This window comes from Balaenoptera physalus, assembly GCF_965194825.1.
Source record: "Balaenoptera physalus genome assembly, chromosome: 1".
NCBI classification, from domain to species: domain Eukaryota; kingdom Metazoa; phylum Chordata; class Mammalia; order Artiodactyla; family Balaenopteridae; genus Balaenoptera; species Balaenoptera physalus.
In genome coordinates, this window is record NC_138882.1 from 83,391,842 (window position 1) to 83,408,943 (window position 17,102).

The 17,102-nt window shown below is 57.4% G+C and overlaps 2 protein-coding genes across 3 annotated transcripts; one reads left to right on the top strand and one right to left on the bottom strand.

Annotated features, from left to right (window-relative positions):
- On the bottom strand, positions 1 to 4,654 carry MTX1 (metaxin 1). The gene is made up of 8 exons (XM_082456981.1): positions 4,508 to 4,654; positions 3,455 to 3,524; positions 3,243 to 3,322; positions 1,592 to 1,684; positions 1,229 to 1,411; positions 1,026 to 1,102; positions 440 to 594; positions 1 to 339 (listed from the first exon to the last, which is right to left on the bottom strand). The coding sequence occupies exons 1-8, from the start codon at positions 4,586 to 4,588 to the stop codon at positions 125 to 127; spliced, it is 954 nt and encodes a 317-aa protein (XP_082313107.1). The 5' UTR covers positions 4,589 to 4,654; the 3' UTR covers positions 1 to 124.
- A 511-nt stretch (positions 4,655 to 5,165) lies between these two features.
- Positions 5,166 to 16,068, top strand: THBS3 (thrombospondin 3). 2 transcript variants are annotated; one of them, XM_082456589.1, is made up of 23 exons: positions 5,166 to 6,037; positions 7,040 to 7,246; positions 7,827 to 8,083; positions 8,188 to 8,290; positions 9,120 to 9,146; positions 9,346 to 9,428; positions 9,518 to 9,569; positions 9,701 to 9,849; positions 10,222 to 10,362; positions 10,604 to 10,681; positions 11,056 to 11,208; positions 11,424 to 11,534; positions 11,624 to 11,731; positions 12,014 to 12,173; positions 12,500 to 12,618; positions 12,756 to 12,808; positions 13,092 to 13,285; positions 13,475 to 13,653; positions 13,763 to 13,811; positions 13,985 to 14,181; positions 14,426 to 14,598; positions 15,535 to 15,674; positions 15,761 to 16,068. In XM_082456589.1, exons 1-23 carry the CDS (start codon positions 5,959 to 5,961, stop codon positions 15,817 to 15,819), a joined length of 2,871 nt encoding a protein of 956 aa, XP_082312715.1. In that variant the 5' UTR covers positions 5,166 to 5,958; the 3' UTR covers positions 15,820 to 16,068. The 2 variants fall into 2 exon arrangements, with proteins under 2 accessions (XP_082312715.1, XP_082312716.1); XM_082456590.1 differs by lacking the exon at positions 15,535 to 15,674.
- The last annotated feature ends 1,034 nt before the right edge of the window (positions 16,069 to 17,102 follow it).

The following is a 17,102-nucleotide window of genomic DNA, read 5'->3' on the forward strand; positions in this document are numbered from 1 at the left end:
TCAGTGTGAGCAGTTTTATTCTGGGGGTGGGACCCCATTTCCAGCCATACCAACAATGGGGAAACATAGGAGCCTCTGGAATGCATGACAGTAGAAAAATCAGTCCTGGGAGCATGAGGATAAATCATTCCTCTTCAACCTCCTCAGCCATGCCCAGGGCCCGTGTGCGTGGGGCCCGGGCAGGTGGTGCCCGCTGGATGGAGACAATGCCACTGAGCAAGGCATAGGCCGCCATGGCTGCCAGCCCCGCCAACACAGATAGGATCTGGTTCCGGCGCCGATATGGCTCCTCCTCAGTCTCTGGGTTTGCTGGTGTCTGGCGTGGAGGTGGCACCTCAGCTGAGGGGCAAGGAAGGAAGGTGGGTCGGGGGGCTGGTTTCTGGATCCCTGCCCACTCTCCGCAGAGCTAGCGCGCACCCCTGACCCATCTGCCCCTTACCTCCCTCCCAGGGGAAGTAGAGGCTGAGGATATGGGTGCAGTAGGCACAGAGGTTGTGCAGCCCCCGCAGGTGGGCCTGCAGTTTCCCACTGGGCAGCTTCGCCTGCTGCAGCAGGGCCAAGTAGCTGAAGACAAAGGCATCCAGGGAGGCGGGGCTGCAGCAGAGAGAAAGGGTGGGATGGAGAAGGGGGAGAGATGGAGTCGGAGGAAGAGTCGGCCCTGGGAAGGTAGGCTCTGGGCAGCAGGGGACCACCAGGGGAGGAGAGGACACACAGTTCTGGTCCTGGTGTGGGGAAGGCGCCCCAGGTGGCGCCAGCCTGGCCTTGAATGGGACTCTATCCCAGGGCTACATAAAGGGCACATTGAGTGCCCCACAGCCCAGCAGGCCCCTCCTGGGCCTGGCGGCCCTCCCACCCTCCTGTACCACTGAGGCGGCTCCGGGCCCACACACAGCCCCACTGTCACCAGACCCAGTGTCTGTCCCGAGGACCTCTTGTCCAGAGCCTGAGCCCACCCTAGCCTCTGTGGCTGTCTGAACCTGTACCTTCTTCCAAGCCACCTATGATTCCCCTGGAGTCAGACTCACGCATCTCCAAAGAAGAATTTCTGAGAGCCCAGGCGCTGAGAGAGAAGGGTCAGGCATTCCCGAGCTTCCTGGTACAGCTATAGGGGGACACCAGGTCAGCTTGCGGCTGCGGGAGCAGTGCCGCCTCCCCGGCCAGGCACTCCCACTCCTGGCCATTGTCCTGGGGGCTCCTCTCATACAACAGCCCCCTGTCCCAGAGGTACCTCCTTCTCCAGCTCTTCCTCCTCCTCAGGCCTGTGCTCCCCACACAGCAGCTGCAGCCGCTCCATGTACTGCCGCTGCATGCGGCCAGGCAGGAAGAAGTTGAGGGGAAAGGGCATAGCCTCTGCGTACCACTTCCGGGTTACTTCCACATAGTTCTTGGCGTCTACCCAGAAAGTATGTATCTGGATTGGGTGTGTAGGAAGGAAGAGGCAGGTCTGAGCCAGTGCACCTGCCTGACCCAGGGTGGGCTTCTGGTCCCCACGCTGCTCCAAGCCTGTGTGTGGGTGTGGGGGGGTGTCTGTGTGTATGCCCGACCCCCTCCCCCACTGACCATCCATGCTGGGAGGTCTGGGCACACTCACCAGCACCGGGAGCAGCTTCTCCTCCAGCAGAGACATAAAGGCCAAGGTGTCTGCCCCTTGCCGGGCTGACAGATCATAATCTGCATTGTACTTCTGTGGAGGAAACATCCACTGTGAGGTGGATGCTGGGGGACTCCAGGGACACTTCCTCAAGGAGGGAGGCATCCTGTCTGGCACCACCCACACTGACCTCTGAGTGTAGCAGAGGTAGAGTGTGGGGCTTTGCTCGCTGAGACCCCCTTGCCTGGGCCCAGTCGGTAGCCTGTTGCCGTTGGCGGGAAGCCTGGACCTTGGAGCCTGCTGGCCGTCAACGTCCCGCGCCCATTGGGGGTTGGAAGGAAGGCCCAGCCACAAACCAGGAGCAGCTCCCAGAGTTTCCACAGAAAGCTGGCAGGATGCCTGCTGACGGCAACTTTCTAACAGTAACTTCTCCGATCCAGACACCACAAAACTAGCAGAGCGGAGCTCAGATGCAGGTTGGGCCTCAATCAGTGCCTCAGGAACTAGGGGATGCCATCCTCATGCTCCCAAGACCCAGTGAACCCACGTCTAGGGCCCCAGTGCCCAGCTCTTGGGTGTTTCTTCTATGTCATTCCATGGCCCGGGCACCACCACCACACACACATTCCAACCATACCCCCAGGTCTCAGCCTGCCACACCTTGCTAGGCTCCAGTATCTGCTCCTCAGCACCCTCCTCCACATCCTGAGTAAACGTTGTCCCCAATTAACCTCTTGAGTGTGATCCTTAAATCTCTCTGAGCCTCATTCTCCCCCATGGAATAGGGATAATAATCTTTCTCTCAGTGTGGCTGTGTTAGGAGAAAACTCTTTGGAAACTGGGAAAGCTGTGTTCATACATAAGGCAACAATAGCCCAGTCCCGCCAGGAACTTTGGCTTTTACCTGGACCCCCTCTCTCCATGCCTCTCAAGCCTCCATTAGTTCCCTGGTTCCTCCACCTTTGGGAAAGTAGAAATGAATAAGAGGGTCCCACTTCTCTGACAATATGTTCACTTTTGGAACTAGACCATGAAACTAGAAGAGCCCTTGGAAAGCATCCCGGCTAAGCCCCGTAGTTTTACCAATAAGGAGCTTACGGCTCTGAGAGGTTAAGCAATTTGCTCAAGGTCACACAGCCAATGACAGTGAAAAGCACAGCCTAGGCCTCCCCAATCCTCTCGTAATGCTCTTTCAACTTCCCCACCCTGGCTCTTAGCCTCGTCCATCCTGAGCTCCATATTATAAAGCCCGACCTGGTCCCTGAAAAAAGGGCAATGGCCCTTAGCAATCCCTCTCTGGTCCCATCTTTTTTTTTCTGGTCTCATCTTTGAGGACCTCATCTGAGCCAACTGTTCTCTCCTACTCTCCTTTCCCTTCCATGTGTCATCAGCCTGTTCATCTCTCCCTCCTCACCCAGCAGGCAGAAGTCATTGTGCATCCAGATGCCTTGACAGTGGCCTAGCTGAATCTCTAGCCTACTACTCAACTACATCACAGCAACACGTCTGTGTCTCCTCAACCAGACTACATGTTCCTTGAAGCTCGGTCCCCTGCGTCTGGTTTGGCATATAGTTGGTACTCAATAAATGTGTGTTGCACTGAATTGACTGAACTTCTCTCACTGGCAGCCCCCCTACCCAAGCCACCTACCTCTTTTCGAAGGTGGGTGATGATCTTGTGTGGTACTGAGATGACCTCTCCATGACTGGTCTGAAGGGCAGGCAGAGTTCCTGACGTTGAGAAAGAAGTATGTCCACCAGACCCTTAGCTGCCTATGCATACATAACTGCACCACATCCCTGTCTGTCTCCTGCTCTTCCCCTTGTACACTCCCTTCCTCACCCCCCAGGGACACTGGGTACCTGAAGGGCTCCGCCAGGGGTTGGTGATCTTGTGCACCTTGAGTGGGGCACCAGTAAATCTGGCATAAGTCTGCAGGGAAGGAAGCAGAAGGCAGAGAGGCCAGGGACATGGTCCCCACAGGGGAATTAAGAAAAGAAATAACATTTATTGAATACCTTTTGTGCTATGCCCTATGCTTAGGAATTGCCTCACAAAAAAAGAGGTAGACATTACTGTTCCTATTTTACAATGGGCAACACAAGGCTCACAGAGATTATGGACATGTCCATGATTACAAGTCAGCCAGGAAAATCCTCCCCTCTATCTTCTCTCCTGCCATCTACCTGGTGAACACCTAGCCTCACTTGGAAGCACTAACCATCCCTTCCTGGGCAGTCTCTATGGCCTGTTCCTACTTATACCTTAGCACCTGAACATTTTATTACACTTATTTGCTGACATGTCTATCTTTCTGTAAACAACTTCAGGGGAGGGACCAAATGCTATTCATCTTTGCATGCCAATGTTTGGTATTTGGAAGAGGCCTAATACATGCTTATTAAATGAAAGAGTGAGTGAATGTGTGAAGTGAACTAGTCTGCCTGGCTCCAAAGCTTTTTCTACAGAGCCTGGCTATGGGCCTTTTAGTTAAATAAATAATAACCTCAGTAAATGCTGTTGATTGAGGAGGAGGAAAGGGAGGCTGAGGAGAAAGCAGCAATGCCGAGCCGGAGAACCCTGAGATCGTCCAGCCTTAGTAAACCTCCGGATGAAGAAACAGCGCCCAGAAAGAAGGGATCGTCCCAAGGTCACAGAGCCAGTAAATGGATGTTCAAGAACTAAAACTCATCTTCTGAACACCTGATCAGGCCTCTTTCCATCGCTAAACAAAACCTAGGCTGCTACGACACAGGACACTGAGTCTATACCGGCCAGGCACGCTCTTTGATGGCCACAGTTTCCCCCACTGCACCCGTGCTGAGGCGCCCTGGCAAAATTCGGATGACCTGCTAGTCCGGGCCCCCTCCCCAGTCCTCCAGGGCGCAGCAGAGGGCGCCGACGCCGCTCCTCACCAGCACGGCCAGGCTGTCCAGGTCCACTGAGGGCAGCCCCCAGCCCCCTGACCAGCAGAACAGCTCCATGGGCGCCGCCATCTTGCCCGCCCTCTGTCCCGGAAGCACCTCCCCCTGCGCTTCCGCCCTCCACTGTGCGGATCCGCCCCCAGCCCCTCTGGCGGATCGCAGTGGGGAGCCGGGGGAGGCCCTCAGGAGGGCGCGGCTTATCCCGGCCCAAGAGGCTGCCTGACGGCGTGGGGCGGGGCCGAGGGCTTCGGGGGAGGGCGGACGCCGCCTGATCCAGAGGTGGCTCGCGAAGGGGGGGGGAAGGGCTCTCAGCGCGGCGCGCCTTGGAGAGTCAGGGTGCCTCGGCCGAGGGGAGCCCTGAACCCCCGAAGGCGCGGCGGGCCCAGGAGAAGGGGGTTTTGTGCTCCTGGACGGGCTCTGGGGGCCCTCGCAAATCTGCACGAGGTCTGGGCTGCTCCTGGGGCCCCTCAGGGCTCGGCCCCGAGCGGGGGCTGCGGGGGTGGGGGGGGTCCCCCGAGCTGCATGTTTTCCACAGCGCGTTATGTTTGGAACCGGCCCCGCGCCTCCTGTCGCCATGGAAACAAAACAGGGGCGGTGGCGGCGGCCGGAGCGAGGCAGGGCTGGGGCCTGAGTGGGGGGAGGGGAGGTGGGGCTCGCGGGCTGTTGCCTTGGTAACGGGAACAGAGGCGCCCCTCTGCTTCATCCGGGTCACGGCCTGTCCGCCGGTACCCCCAGTGTTCCCAGTCTGGCCCCCGGCCCCTGGCCTGTCCTTTGGTCTACTCCTGTCCTTGGTGTCCCTTTCCTCTTTCCTGATTTCTTCAACCTCACCGACCACTGTTTTAGACTCTCCCTCCAGTTCCCAGCGGACGCTTCCAGACTCGAAGCTTTCCTAGGAATGAGGGAAAAACGGAGGCGCAAGCACAAGTCATGGGGCCCCCCCCACCCTAATAAAGAGCACTTGCTCTATCCGAGCAGCAAACTTCATGCCATGCGGCCATCCCCTGGGCACTACAGCGAGCTAGTTTCGGCCACTCCCTTGGAATTCTCTCATGCCAGCTGTGGAATAATGCCCACTGTCTGGCACTGCCCCGCCAAGGGTTCCTGCCTTCCCCAACTGTGGCTTCCAGAAAACAGTAGCGTTCGGTAGCAGCCCCCAACAGCGAGATGCCGGGAGAGAGGGAGGCACCTGGGGGAGAGCACCATTAGGGAGAGGCAGGAGGCAAGGAGGCCTCCAGGACTCTTCCCCAGTGCCCCTGGTTCCCGGAGCTGGGTATGCCTCCAGGGTGATTGGCAGCTCTTTGTTTCAGCCCCCCCCTCACCGCCTGCCGGCCCCCCCTTCAACTCCCCCTTCCAGTCCCTCCGCCCCCCCGCTCCTGCTCTCCGCCTAGCCTTTTCCCCTCCCAGCCGCCTGCCTGCCAGGGGTAGTGAGCCGGCTGAGCGGCATGGAGACGCAGGAACTTCGGGGGGCCCTGGCTCTTCTCCTCCTTTGCACTTTCACATCTGCCAGTCAGGACCTGCAGGGTAAGCCTGTACCAATCTTCTTAGCCCCCTCTCTGCCTCCTCCCCATTTGCCCCCAGCCTAATAGCAGGGAGCATGTGGGCAAAAGGAGAGGGGAGAGTCCTGACACTGAATCAGAGAGAAGAGTTGATGAAATTATGGCCCTGTGGGGAGGAGTTGACACCAGAAGGTGGTGGATGAGTGGGAGCTGGCCAGGGTCAGCATGAGGCCAGGGCAGAGGACTCAGGAGCTGGATGCTAGCTAGGGCTGCCTGGCTGGGTTGGTGTCTGAGCATCCCCAGGCACCCCAGGGTTTGGGAGAGCAGCTCAAAGGTGGCTTCTTTCACCCCTGGGCTCCTGGCTGCCTAAGAACGGGATGGGGGGGTGGGGACCGAGAGGTCTGGGCCCTCCTGGAGGTCTGGTGGTAGGATGGGCCTGTGGCTGTGGGAGAGGTAGCTGGAGCAGATGACACAGGCACAGATTCTTTGCTGGCTGGAAGGGAAACCACAGATTGGCCAGGACGCAGGAGGCAGAGAAGCTGGGTCCTACGTTCCTGTAGGAGAGAGCCAGACAGTAGGAGGGTCGGAGCCTTCAGTGAGCAGCTGTTTTCATCCAGAGCGAGCGTGCTGAACCCCCAGGATGGGAGGAGGGGCACTAGGGTGTGGAATGAGCCAAACCCAGCCGGGTAAAGAGAATCTGTCTTCCTATTTCTGTGCTGTGGGCACCAGGTGCTACTCCTGCCTGGGATCAGCACGGTGACTCCTTTGCGCCACCTGGTGGGAGCATCTCAAGTTTGCGGGGTGCTGTTTCTGTATTTCGAAGTGAGCCTCAGGCCTGCTGGTTCCCAGAGTGGCAGTAAGGAAGGCACAATGCCTTGTCCTCTGATGGCGACAAGGGCTGAATTTCGAGGAGGTGACTAACACTATCGGGTGGTGATGAAGGATGCCCCACCCCCGAAGGCTCAGAGGAGAGAGCAGGCCTTAGCATTTGACAGGGGTCTGACCTTGATCATCCCTGCGTGACCAGTGATTGACCTGCTGACTGTGGGCGAGTCCCGGCAGATGGTAGCTGTGGTGGAGAAGATCCGGACAGCCCTGCTCACTGCTGGGGACATCTATCTCTTGTCCACCTTCCGCCTGCCCCCCAAGCAGGGTGGTGTCCTCTTCGGCCTCTACTCTCGCCAAGACAACACACGATGGCTGGAGGCCTCTGTTGTGGGCAAGATCAACAAAGGTGACTGGTGGGCATCTCCTTTCCTGCCGTGGTGACCCCTTTGAGCACTCTTCCTCATCCCCACTCTCAGATCCCTCTTAATTCTCCTTGGGCTCCAGTGGGGACCGTGGACCCATCAGGCTGTGTCCCGGCACCAGGGGCACCTGGCACTTAGGAGGTGCCTCAGGAGGCCAGGCACCCAAACAATAGGGTGAGGCATCTGTAGGAATGGGAGTTGTATGTGGGAATGCCTGGGGGGAGGGGAGGCATGTCCCTGTGCCCCAGAAGTGGTATCGCTGTGTCCCAGGGATCTGAACTGTCTCAGATCACTGGGACGGTTCAGTGGGTATGGAACCAGCTGCCACCCTAGCAGGGGAGAGAGTGATCTGATGACACTGAAGACTAAGAAAGTCCTAGTCTTTGAATCAATTTGGAAAATATTTTTCGTGTACCTATTATGTACAAGGTGTTGAGAGATACATAGCTGGATAAGGAGTGATAGCCCTAGAGATGTGGTATTCAGAAGAATTGATCCATCCTGTCTCTCAGCTGGGAGACGGGATGGGGAACAGTGCACATACTGACCTCCCCTTCTGGGCAGTGCTGGTGCGGTACCAGCGGGAGGATGGCAAAGTCCATGCAGTGAACCTACAGCAAGCAGGCCTGGCTGACGGGCGCACACACACGGCTCTCCTGCGACTCCGAGGTCCGTCCAGACCCAGCCCTGCCCTGCAGCTCTATGTGGACTGCAAACTGGGCGACCAGCATGCTGGCCTTCCGGCCCTGGCCCCCATTCCTCCAGCGGAAGTCAGTGGGCTGGAGATTAGGACGGGACAGAAGGCTTATTTGAGGATGCAGGTGAGCAGGAAAGGAGGACCCCCTGAGTGTCTGTGAAACAGTTTGCACCGGTGGGAGGAAGAATTGGTAGGTCCTCCCACCCCATTCTGTTTCTGTCCCCCCAGGGCTTCGTGGAATCTATGAAAATGATTCTGGGCGGGTCCATGGCCCGGGTCGGAGCCCTGAGTGAGTGTCCGTTCCAGGGGGATGAGTCTATCCACAGTGCAGGTAACACAGACTTCTGCTAGCTGACATCCTGGACCCCGGGTCCTGTGATCTTTGGTCCCTCCCATCCTCTTGACCTCCCTCCCCCTTAACAGCAGTTCTTTCGGCTCACCTATTCCTGGGGCTTCTGACTCTGTGACCCCAAATCTCCTTCACCTCTGACTCTATGATTTCCAAATAATACCATCCCAGCAGGAGGTGTGGGTCAAAAAAAATCTCTGTTAAGGTCATCCCACCTACCAGGGTGGCCAGAAAAATAAAATGATCCAAAAAAAGAATATAACTCTGAAGAACTCTGAGTGGGGGTGAGGAAGTTAGCTGCTTGGTCTTTCTTGGTTGACTGAGCTAAGGGTCTTGAGTCTTTTTTAGCTTCCACTGGCATCTGTCACCTACCAGCCATTTCCCTAAGCATTGCCCATCTGCCTGGTCTCTCTAACAGGGATGCTCAGAGGCTCTTACCTAAATAAAATGTCCACGTCTCCCAGATATTTCAAAGAGCTCTTGTGGTGGAAGCTTGGGAGGGAGGAAATAGAATGTACTGGGGCCCTGGCCCTGCTTTGGGTCACCTCTCACTTGGATCCCTTCTGCCACTACCATGCCTAGGAACAGGAGGATTTGGGTTTCGATTGTCTGTGAGGCAGCTCCCTTAGAGGGACCCTCATCCAGTGGAAGGAGCAGGTGCTGCTTGCGCATCACCACTGCCCTCCTACCATTCGACACCACATCTTTATTCCAAGACTCCAGCCCTTTGTTCCTGTTCCCTCCTTCCTCCTCCTCACCAGCCAGGCCCCTCCTCACATCTCCACCCTCTGTGTTTTCTTGTCCTCTCTAGTGACCAACGCACTCCACTCCATCCTAGGTGAGTAGGCCACGCTGAGGTGAAAGGGCATGAGGATGGGGAGGAGGAGCAGCTGCCTGAAACTAAGTCCTTTTCAGCCAGGAATGGGGTGGGGTTTAAAGATGGGTGGGCAGCAGTGGCAGCACCTGGCTTATTAGCCAGAGAGGGGCCGGGGCTGGTGCCCCAGTTCTGAGCCTCTCTGCACCCTGGACCCTGACAGGGGAGCAGACCAAGGCGCTGGTCACCCAACTCACCCTCTTCAACCAGATCCTGGTAGAGCTGCGGGATGACATCCGAGACCAGGTTTAGTGGGCTGGTGAAGGGTGGCGCTGATTCTGGGGTGGGGTGGCAGATGCCAAGAGCTGACTCCGCCCCATCCTTCTGTCTACCAGGTGAAAGAAATGTCCCTGATCCGAAACACCATCATGGAGTGTCAGGTGTGCGGTGAGTAGGAGAGTAGGGGAGGGCTCCGGGTGGCACCAGTGTGCTCCCCACCCCAGGGCTTTGGCCTCCACTTCTGGTGAATTAAATGGTGACTTCTAGGTGACTCTGACTGTGCCCGCCCCCCTGCCCAGGCTTCCATGAACAGCGTTCCCACTGCAGCCCCAACCCCTGCTTCCGAGGCGTGGACTGCATGGAAGTGTACGAGTACCCCGGCTACCGCTGTGGGCCCTGCCCCCCTGGCCTACAGGGCAATGGCACCCACTGCACAGACATCAATGAGGTGGGTGAGGGCCCTTTCTGGAAGGGCACAGAAAGCTGGGGTGAGGGAGTTAGGCGAGGCCCAAGAAGGTGGGGTGAATGTTGGTCAGAAGCAGAGGAACCTGGGGTTTAGAAGAGGCTGGAGATCAGAAAAGACATATGAGAAAGGAGGGAGACAGGTCTGGGACAAAGACTGCAGGGCCACGCAGGGAAGGAGCTGGGAGAGTGGCAGGGGCATTTTGAGAGGGCTGGCTAGGAGGGAACCCACAGGAGGCTGGGGGTGGGATCAGAGCATAAATGAGGTTGAGGAGGGGAGGCCTGCAAACAGGGAGACCAGGAGCAGTGGTCCTGGGATCACAGGCAGGGGCCTGACCTCTTCTCGTCTGGTCCCCAGTGTGCTCACGCGGACCCTTGTTTCCCGGGCTCCAGCTGTGTCAACACCATGCCTGGCTTCCACTGCGAAGCCTGTCCCCGAGGCTACAAAGGCACACGGGTGTCTGGTGTGGGCATCGACTATGCCCGGGCTAGCAAACAGGTCAGGTTGGGTAGAGTCCGTGGACAAAAGATCTTGGCTTTGCAGGGGCGGAGGGCTTCTGGGTTGGATGTGGAGCCCTTGGGATAAATGGGATGAGGCTCCTGGCTCATCTGCCAGCTTTGCATTGGGTTTGGGTCTGGGCTTCATGTCCATGTTCAAAGATAAGGCCACACCAGTGCTCTCTCCTGTACCTGAGGAGACCCACCGTAAGTCTGGTTCTACCTAAAGTCTGCCCCTTCAGGTCTGCAACGATATTGATGAATGCAATGATGGTAACAATGGTGGCTGCGACCCAAACTCCATCTGCACCAATACTGTGGTGAGCTGAACACCTGAGTGTCTGGGTGGTGGGAATGTGCAACCCCCTCTTCAGATTTCCTGCTTCCCCTCCTCCTTCCCTAGGACATTACATGTGGTAGGTGTTCAACACGGACCCGGTTTGGAATTCCGATCCTGCCTCTTACTAGCCATGGCCTTTAGCAAGTTATTTACCTTTTCTGAGCCTCAGCATCCTCGCTTGAGAAATGGGGCTATTACCCTCCTTGAAAGGTTGTCAGGAGAACCTAAAGGAGATAAGTAATGGACCTGGCCTGTTAGCTGTGAGGGTCCCTCCTACACCCATCAGGGGATGGGGATGTTGCTGGTCGTGGTGGGCTGACCCTCCTTCCTGAGACACTGCCTCCCTACTCTTAGGGCTCTTTCAAGTGTGGTCCCTGTCGCTTGGGCTTCTTGGGCAACCAGAGCCAGGGCTGCTTCCCAGCCCGGACCTGCCACAGCCCGACCCACAGCCCCTGCCATGTCCACGCGCACTGTCTCTTTGAACGCAATGGTGCAGTGTCCTGCTCGGTGAGCTAGGCCTGGGGCTTGGAAGAAAAGGGGGGGGTGGTGTCTGGGGAAAGGGGTAGGGCTGGTGACCATGTTTAGGGACTGGTATGGGGGCTTGCATGGGAAAGGGAGGTGGGCCCGGGCCCAGAAACTGGTTGGTGAAAAGAGAGCCTGGAGAGGGTGGGGTGTGGGGAGCCAGCCCAGACCACTAACTCCCACCCTTTGTGTTGCCCCAGTGTAACGTGGGCTGGGCTGGGAACGGGAACGTGTGTGGGCCCGACACGGACATCGATGGCTACCCGGACCAGGCGCTGCCCTGCATGGACAACAACAAACACTGCAAGCAGGTGCAGGGGGCAGGCGGGCGAGTGAGCGGATGGGGCACCCCAGGCTGAGAGAGGACAGAACTCATCCATTTCCTCCCCCTGACCTTTAGGACAACTGCCTTCTGACACCCAACTCTGGGCAGGAAGATGCTGATAACGACGGTGTGGGGGACCAGTGTGATGATGATGCTGACGGGGACGGGATCAAGAATGTTGAGGTGGCTCCTGACCTTTCCAGCTTCTCTGTGACGCTGTTGCCTTGTCCCATAACCCTGTCCTCCATTGGCCACTGGCAGCTCCTGAGGAGGGGCCCTAATACTCCACGTTAGGGAGCCATAAGCCTGGTGCCCACGATGAGGTGGACTACAGGGAAGTTGGGTGGGTGGGACGGAGCCAAGCAGGTGGGCCATCACAGGAGTGGTGATTGGAGACAAGGGTACAGGGATGAGGAAGGTGGCCAGTGGTTCAAGGGACGCCTGACTCTTTCCCTCCCACCCCAGGACAACTGCCGGCTGTTTCCCAACAAGGACCAGCAAAACTCAGATACAGATTCATTTGGTGATGCCTGTGACAACTGCCCCAACGTTCCCAACAATGACCAGAAAGACACAGATGGCAATGGGGAAGGGGATGCCTGTGACAACGACGTGGATGGGGATGGTGCAGGCCTGGGGCTGAGGGGGTGGCTGGGAGACCTCTAAGAATTTGGATATGGTGGGAATGAAGCGGGGAGGCTGAGAATTCGGGAAGGGCAATGCTTGGGGGAAGTCAGCCTGGGTGAGAGATTACCTGTGGCAGATGTTAGTGGGAACGTGAGGGAGGGGGTGGGGTTAGGCAGGGAGTAGGCAAGAGGATAAGACAAGCTACAGGCAGATTTCCTGACCAGCTGTCCTCTGGATGGGAGATAGAGCTCAGGGCTTCCACCAACCTAGAAGACAGAGTGATACGTTCTAGTGATAACCTTGTGTTACCTGCATATCTTCTAGGCATCCCCAATGGATTGGACAATTGCCCTAAAGTCCCCAACCCCCTGCAGACAGACAGGGATGAGGACGGGGTGGGAGATGCTTGCGACAGCTGCCCTGAAATGAGCAATCCCACCCAGGTACAGGGGAATGGAGAGGGCAGGGAAGGGGTGGGATGACTGGTGGATGAAGCCCAGCCCTTTGGATGGGAAGTGGTCAGGTCACCCTCTTTAGAGTTATCAAGAGGAGATGGTGAGAACAGGTCCCTCTCTCTCAGACAGATGCAGACAGCGACCTGGTGGGGGATGTCTGTGACACCAATGAAGACAGGTAGGGTTTTGGCCAAGAGATGGAAGGTTAGGGGATACTTTATTTTCCTCTAGTATGTTTTCAATTCCCTCTAGGGTCTAACTTTAACTCTCCACTACTATCGAGTAGCAGGTCATTCCCATAGTCTACCTTCCATTCTTACTGCTGGACCTTCACCTCATCTGGCTGACTGCAAGGGGTCTGGCTGAATGGAGGGTAAACCCCAGAGAGACTCCTAAGCAGAAGAGTGGGGAAGGATGTGGCACTTTTAAAAGCCTTTATTAGGTGCCTCTTTTTTGGACAGTGATGGCGATGGACATCAGGACACTAAGGACAATTGCCCGCAGCTGCCCAACAGCTCCCAGCTGGACTCAGACAATGATGGACTTGGAGATGAGTGTGATGGGGATGATGACAATGATGGTGTCCCAGATTACGTGCCTCCTGGTCCTGATAACTGTCGCCTGGTACCTAATCCCAATCAGAAGGACTCAGATGGTAAGGCTGGAGTCCCCAGAGGATTGGGCTGGCATGGGCTTTGCTCAGGGAGAAGTGGCAGGCCTTGCTGGGGAGTGAGGGAAGGCAGGGTGGTGGAGAGAGGTCAACATCTCAAGGCCCGAGAGGTGGTAGTGTTGGCTACTGGCAGTGGCCAGGGCCTTCCTGAGCACCTGGCTTCACCCTGCCCAGGCAATGGCGTTGGTGATGTGTGTGAGGATGATTTTGACAATGATGCAGTGGTTGACCCCCTGGATGTGTGCCCTGAAAGTGCAGAGGTAACCCTCACGGATTTTCGGGCCTACCAGACCGTCGTCCTGGATCCTGAGGGTGACGCTCAGATTGACCCAAACTGGGTCGTGCTCAACCAGGTACTAGGGCAGTGGGCTGGGCGGGTGCTGTCAGGCCAGACTAGCAAGCAGGGCCTAAGGAGGGCAGCACACCTGGACCAGGGCTTTTGTCTTTACTGCATACCACCAGGGCATGGAAATCGTTCAGACCATGAACAGTGACCCCGGCCTGGCAGTTGGTATGTAAGGGACACCCAATTCAACAATTTCAATGACTTCCAAATGGAGGGGCCCTACAGGCAGAGGATGGAGCCACACATTTAGCTGGCATCCCTTCCCATCCCCACCCCACAATGGGCATCAGTAGCTTTGCTGCCCCTGACTCTGATCCCACCCACCCACCTGCCCCCAGGATATACAGCCTTCAATGGTGTGGACTTTGAAGGCACCTTCCATGTGAACACAGTGACTGATGATGACTACGCAGGCTTTCTCTTCAGCTATCAGGACAGCGGCCGCTTCTACGTGGTCATGTGGAAGCAAACGGAGCAGACCTACTGGCAGGCCACACCTTTCCGGGCTGTTGCCCAGCCCGGGCTACAGCTCAAGGTCCCGCAGCTGCCCAGATTCCCCAATCCAGGGCCCTTTCCCAAAGGCTCCCCCACCAACCCTGGGGCCTCCCCAACTGCCTGAGTAGGGGGAACCCTCTTACCCAGACATATGGCCTGGAGGTTGGCTCCCTAGGGCTCCAGAATATTCTCCTGACTCCCTTTTCCACCTGCACTTACCAACCTGCTGTCTTCCCTTGGTCGGGTCCTGTGGTTGACCCACTGTGTTTGCCGATGCCCCCTAGGCAGTGACATCAGTGTCTGGCCCAGGCGAGCACCTCAGGAATGCCCTGTGGCATACAGGTCACACCCCTGATCAGGTACGGCTGCTGTGGACTGACCCACGAAATGTGGGCTGGCGTGACAAGACTTCCTACCGCTGGCAGCTGCTGCACCGGCCTCAAGTTGGCTACATTCGGTGAGGGGAGGGGCTGAGCCCTCCCAAGGGACCCCAGGCCCAGCCTTTCCTTCACCTCTAGCTGGGACTCCCCAGTGACCTCCCCTCTACTCAGTGTCTTGGTGCCTTTGGGCCCGGACTGGGACCACTTCTCTCTACCTCCCCTCTCACCACAGACTCGCTGTCCTGGCCCTGCTTTCTTCCTAACACCAGGCAGCTTGGGCTCTGGTGCTGGTGCTGCCGAGGACCTATAAGCAATGTTGGGCAAGTCCTTCTTTTTCTGTGCCCCATTTTCCCCTCTGTAAAATGAGGGTGTGTCTGGGAGCCTCCAAACCCCAGGCCAGTCTGTGGAGAGGCACATCACATCCAGCCCCATCACTGGTACAGCCCAGAACCTGCCTCATCAGTGTCTGACCTGGAAGGGATCATCATTTACAGAAGAGCTAACGGAAACCCAGACTCCACACCTCTTAGTAGCGAGGCTGAGGCTTCTCAGTTCAGCACTCTGTCCACAACTTTGCATTTCCTATTTGGTGGGGATGACAGGGAAGGGAGGGGCAATGGCCAAGAGCCCAGAGTGCAGGGACTTGGGTTGGTTCCCCTTTAAGGTGCCTGGGGCTGCGGGGCACCAGGACAGGGGATGGGGGGGTGGACTAGAGCCTGGGAAGCGGGTGACTTCACCCCCCAGCCCATTGTACTCATCGTCATGGCAACTCAATCCTCGCTTGGAATGCGGCTGGTGCTTTGAGATGCAAAGGGGGCTGGACAAAGAGCCAGGGGCCCCAGGCCTGAGAAAAGCACCCCCCTTCCCTCCCCTTTCCTTCCTCCCTTTTCCCCACCTCCCTTCTCTCTCAGGCCTGGTGAGCCCAAGGGGGGTTGGGGATGAACAGGGCCAGGTCATGGTGGCACAGTGCCCACTGGCACCCTAGCACCAATGGACACCCCTATCCTGGACAGGGTGAAGCTTTATGAGGGTTCCCAGCTAGTGGCCGATTCTGGGGTGATCATTGACACATCCATGCGAGGGGGGCGTCTTGGTGTATTCTGCTTCTCCCAAGAAAACATCATTTGGTCCAATCTCCAGTATCGATGCAATGGTGAGGCTCCAGACGGAGATCAGCCTGACCTCTCCTGCCCTCATGGGAGTCACTTCTTCTGACCTTAATCATATCTCCTTTCTCAGACACAGTGCCCGAGGACTTTGAGCCATTCCGGAGGCAGCTGCTCCAGGAAAGAGTGTGAAGAGGTGGCCACCGGCTTCAGAATCCTGATTTTAGACCCTCAGGCCTTGGGGTCCATCCTGGAGACCCTGGGGTCTAATTTACAGCCCCTCAGCCAAACACAGAACCTCCTCTGGCACCCATCAGTTCAGCCCCAGAGGGGTGGTGACCCCACTGTTCAGGACATGAGAAGTTTTCGAGGGGTATTTCTCAGGCATTAACGCCAGGAAAGACAACAGCACGTTGCCATAAAGTTCCAATTGTTTTCTAAGCCAGTGCAATTACTTATTTTAGGGATTTTGCCGGGATAGTGTGGGGGGAGCAGGAAAAAACCTGAGGCGGGGAGAGGACTAGTAGAATGGAAGTTAGAGATCTAGAGGAAGTTTGGCTGAGTTTGGGGCACGGTGAGGAAGGTGCTGGACGGGGGTTAGGTGAAGGACGGAGGTTAGGTGAAGGATGGGGTGGTGGTCGGAGGATGGCTAAAGTCCTCCCAGCCCCACTTACTCACGGTGGCAGCGGCGACACTCCAGTCTATCTTAGAGCAGCCGGGATCGAGAGCCAGGAGGGCTGGGGCTGCCCCGCTCGGGGTGAGGGGGAGGCCGGGGGGCCGAGGGGGCCGGAGGCCGGGACGAGTGCAATATTGGCGGGGGAAAGAACAACACTGCACCGCGTCCCGTCCCTCCCGCCCGCCCGGGGCCCGGAATCCCGCTCTCCACCGCTTGAAGCCGGACCAGCCCGAGAACCCGGGACGCGCTGGGGAGTTGGGTTCACCTTGGAGGCCAGAGAGACTTGGCGCCCGGAAAAGGGTGAAGAGGGTGGTAAGGGGGAGGGAGAAAGGGAGAAAGGGAGACCGCGATATCCTGGAAGGCCGCTTTCAGACGCCGGGGCGTTGCGCGCGCTTGCTCTTTAAATACTCAGACTGCGCGGCGCGGGGCCGTCTCCATGGTGACGCGTGTCCCAGCAACCGAACTGAATGGCTATTGCCTGGCAACGCCAGGGCTTGAAGTTTTGAGGCCGCCCACCTAAATACTCGCCCTTTCTCTAGCCGGCGAGTTGGGGGTGCTTCCCCGCCTCCCGGCCGCGCCCGGGCGCGATGACGTAAACGCCCTCCGGCCCCGAGCCCGCACCCGGGTCCGGCTGCCGCACAATGCCGCGCCAAGCCGGCGGAGTCGCGCGCGTCTGGGAGCTGTGGTCCTTTTCCTCTTCCCCGGCTTCCCTGCAATCCCGCCGCACCGAAGTGTTCTTAAAATTCATTTCTCAATCTGTATTCTTTGGGGCTAAGAATTGTTTCCTAATGCGGACGTA

Excerpts from the sequence above, each read along its gene's own strand:
- MTX1 (XM_082456981.1), bottom strand. The coding sequence starts at position 4,588 with ATGGCGGCGCCCATGGAGCTGTTCTGCTGGTCAGGGGGCTGGGGGCTG. Across the intron at positions 3,525-4,507 it reads TGGACAGCCTGGCCGTGCTG|ACTTATGCCAGATTTACTGG; the intron begins GTGAGGAGCGGC and ends CCTTCCCTGCAG. Across the intron at positions 1,685-3,242 it reads TCACCCACCTTCGAAAAGAG|AAGTACAATGCAGATTATGA; the intron begins GTAGGTGGCTTG and ends TTTCCTCCACAG.
- THBS3 (XM_082456589.1), top strand. The coding sequence starts at position 5,959 with ATGGAGACGCAGGAACTTCGGGGGGCCCTGGCTCTTCTCCTCCTTTGC. Across the intron at positions 9,147-9,345 it reads CGCACTCCACTCCATCCTAG|GGGAGCAGACCAAGGCGCTG; the intron begins GTGAGTAGGCCA and ends GGACCCTGACAG. Across the intron at positions 13,812-13,984 it reads TGACCCCGGCCTGGCAGTTG|GATATACAGCCTTCAATGGT; the intron begins GTATGTAAGGGA and ends ACCTGCCCCCAG.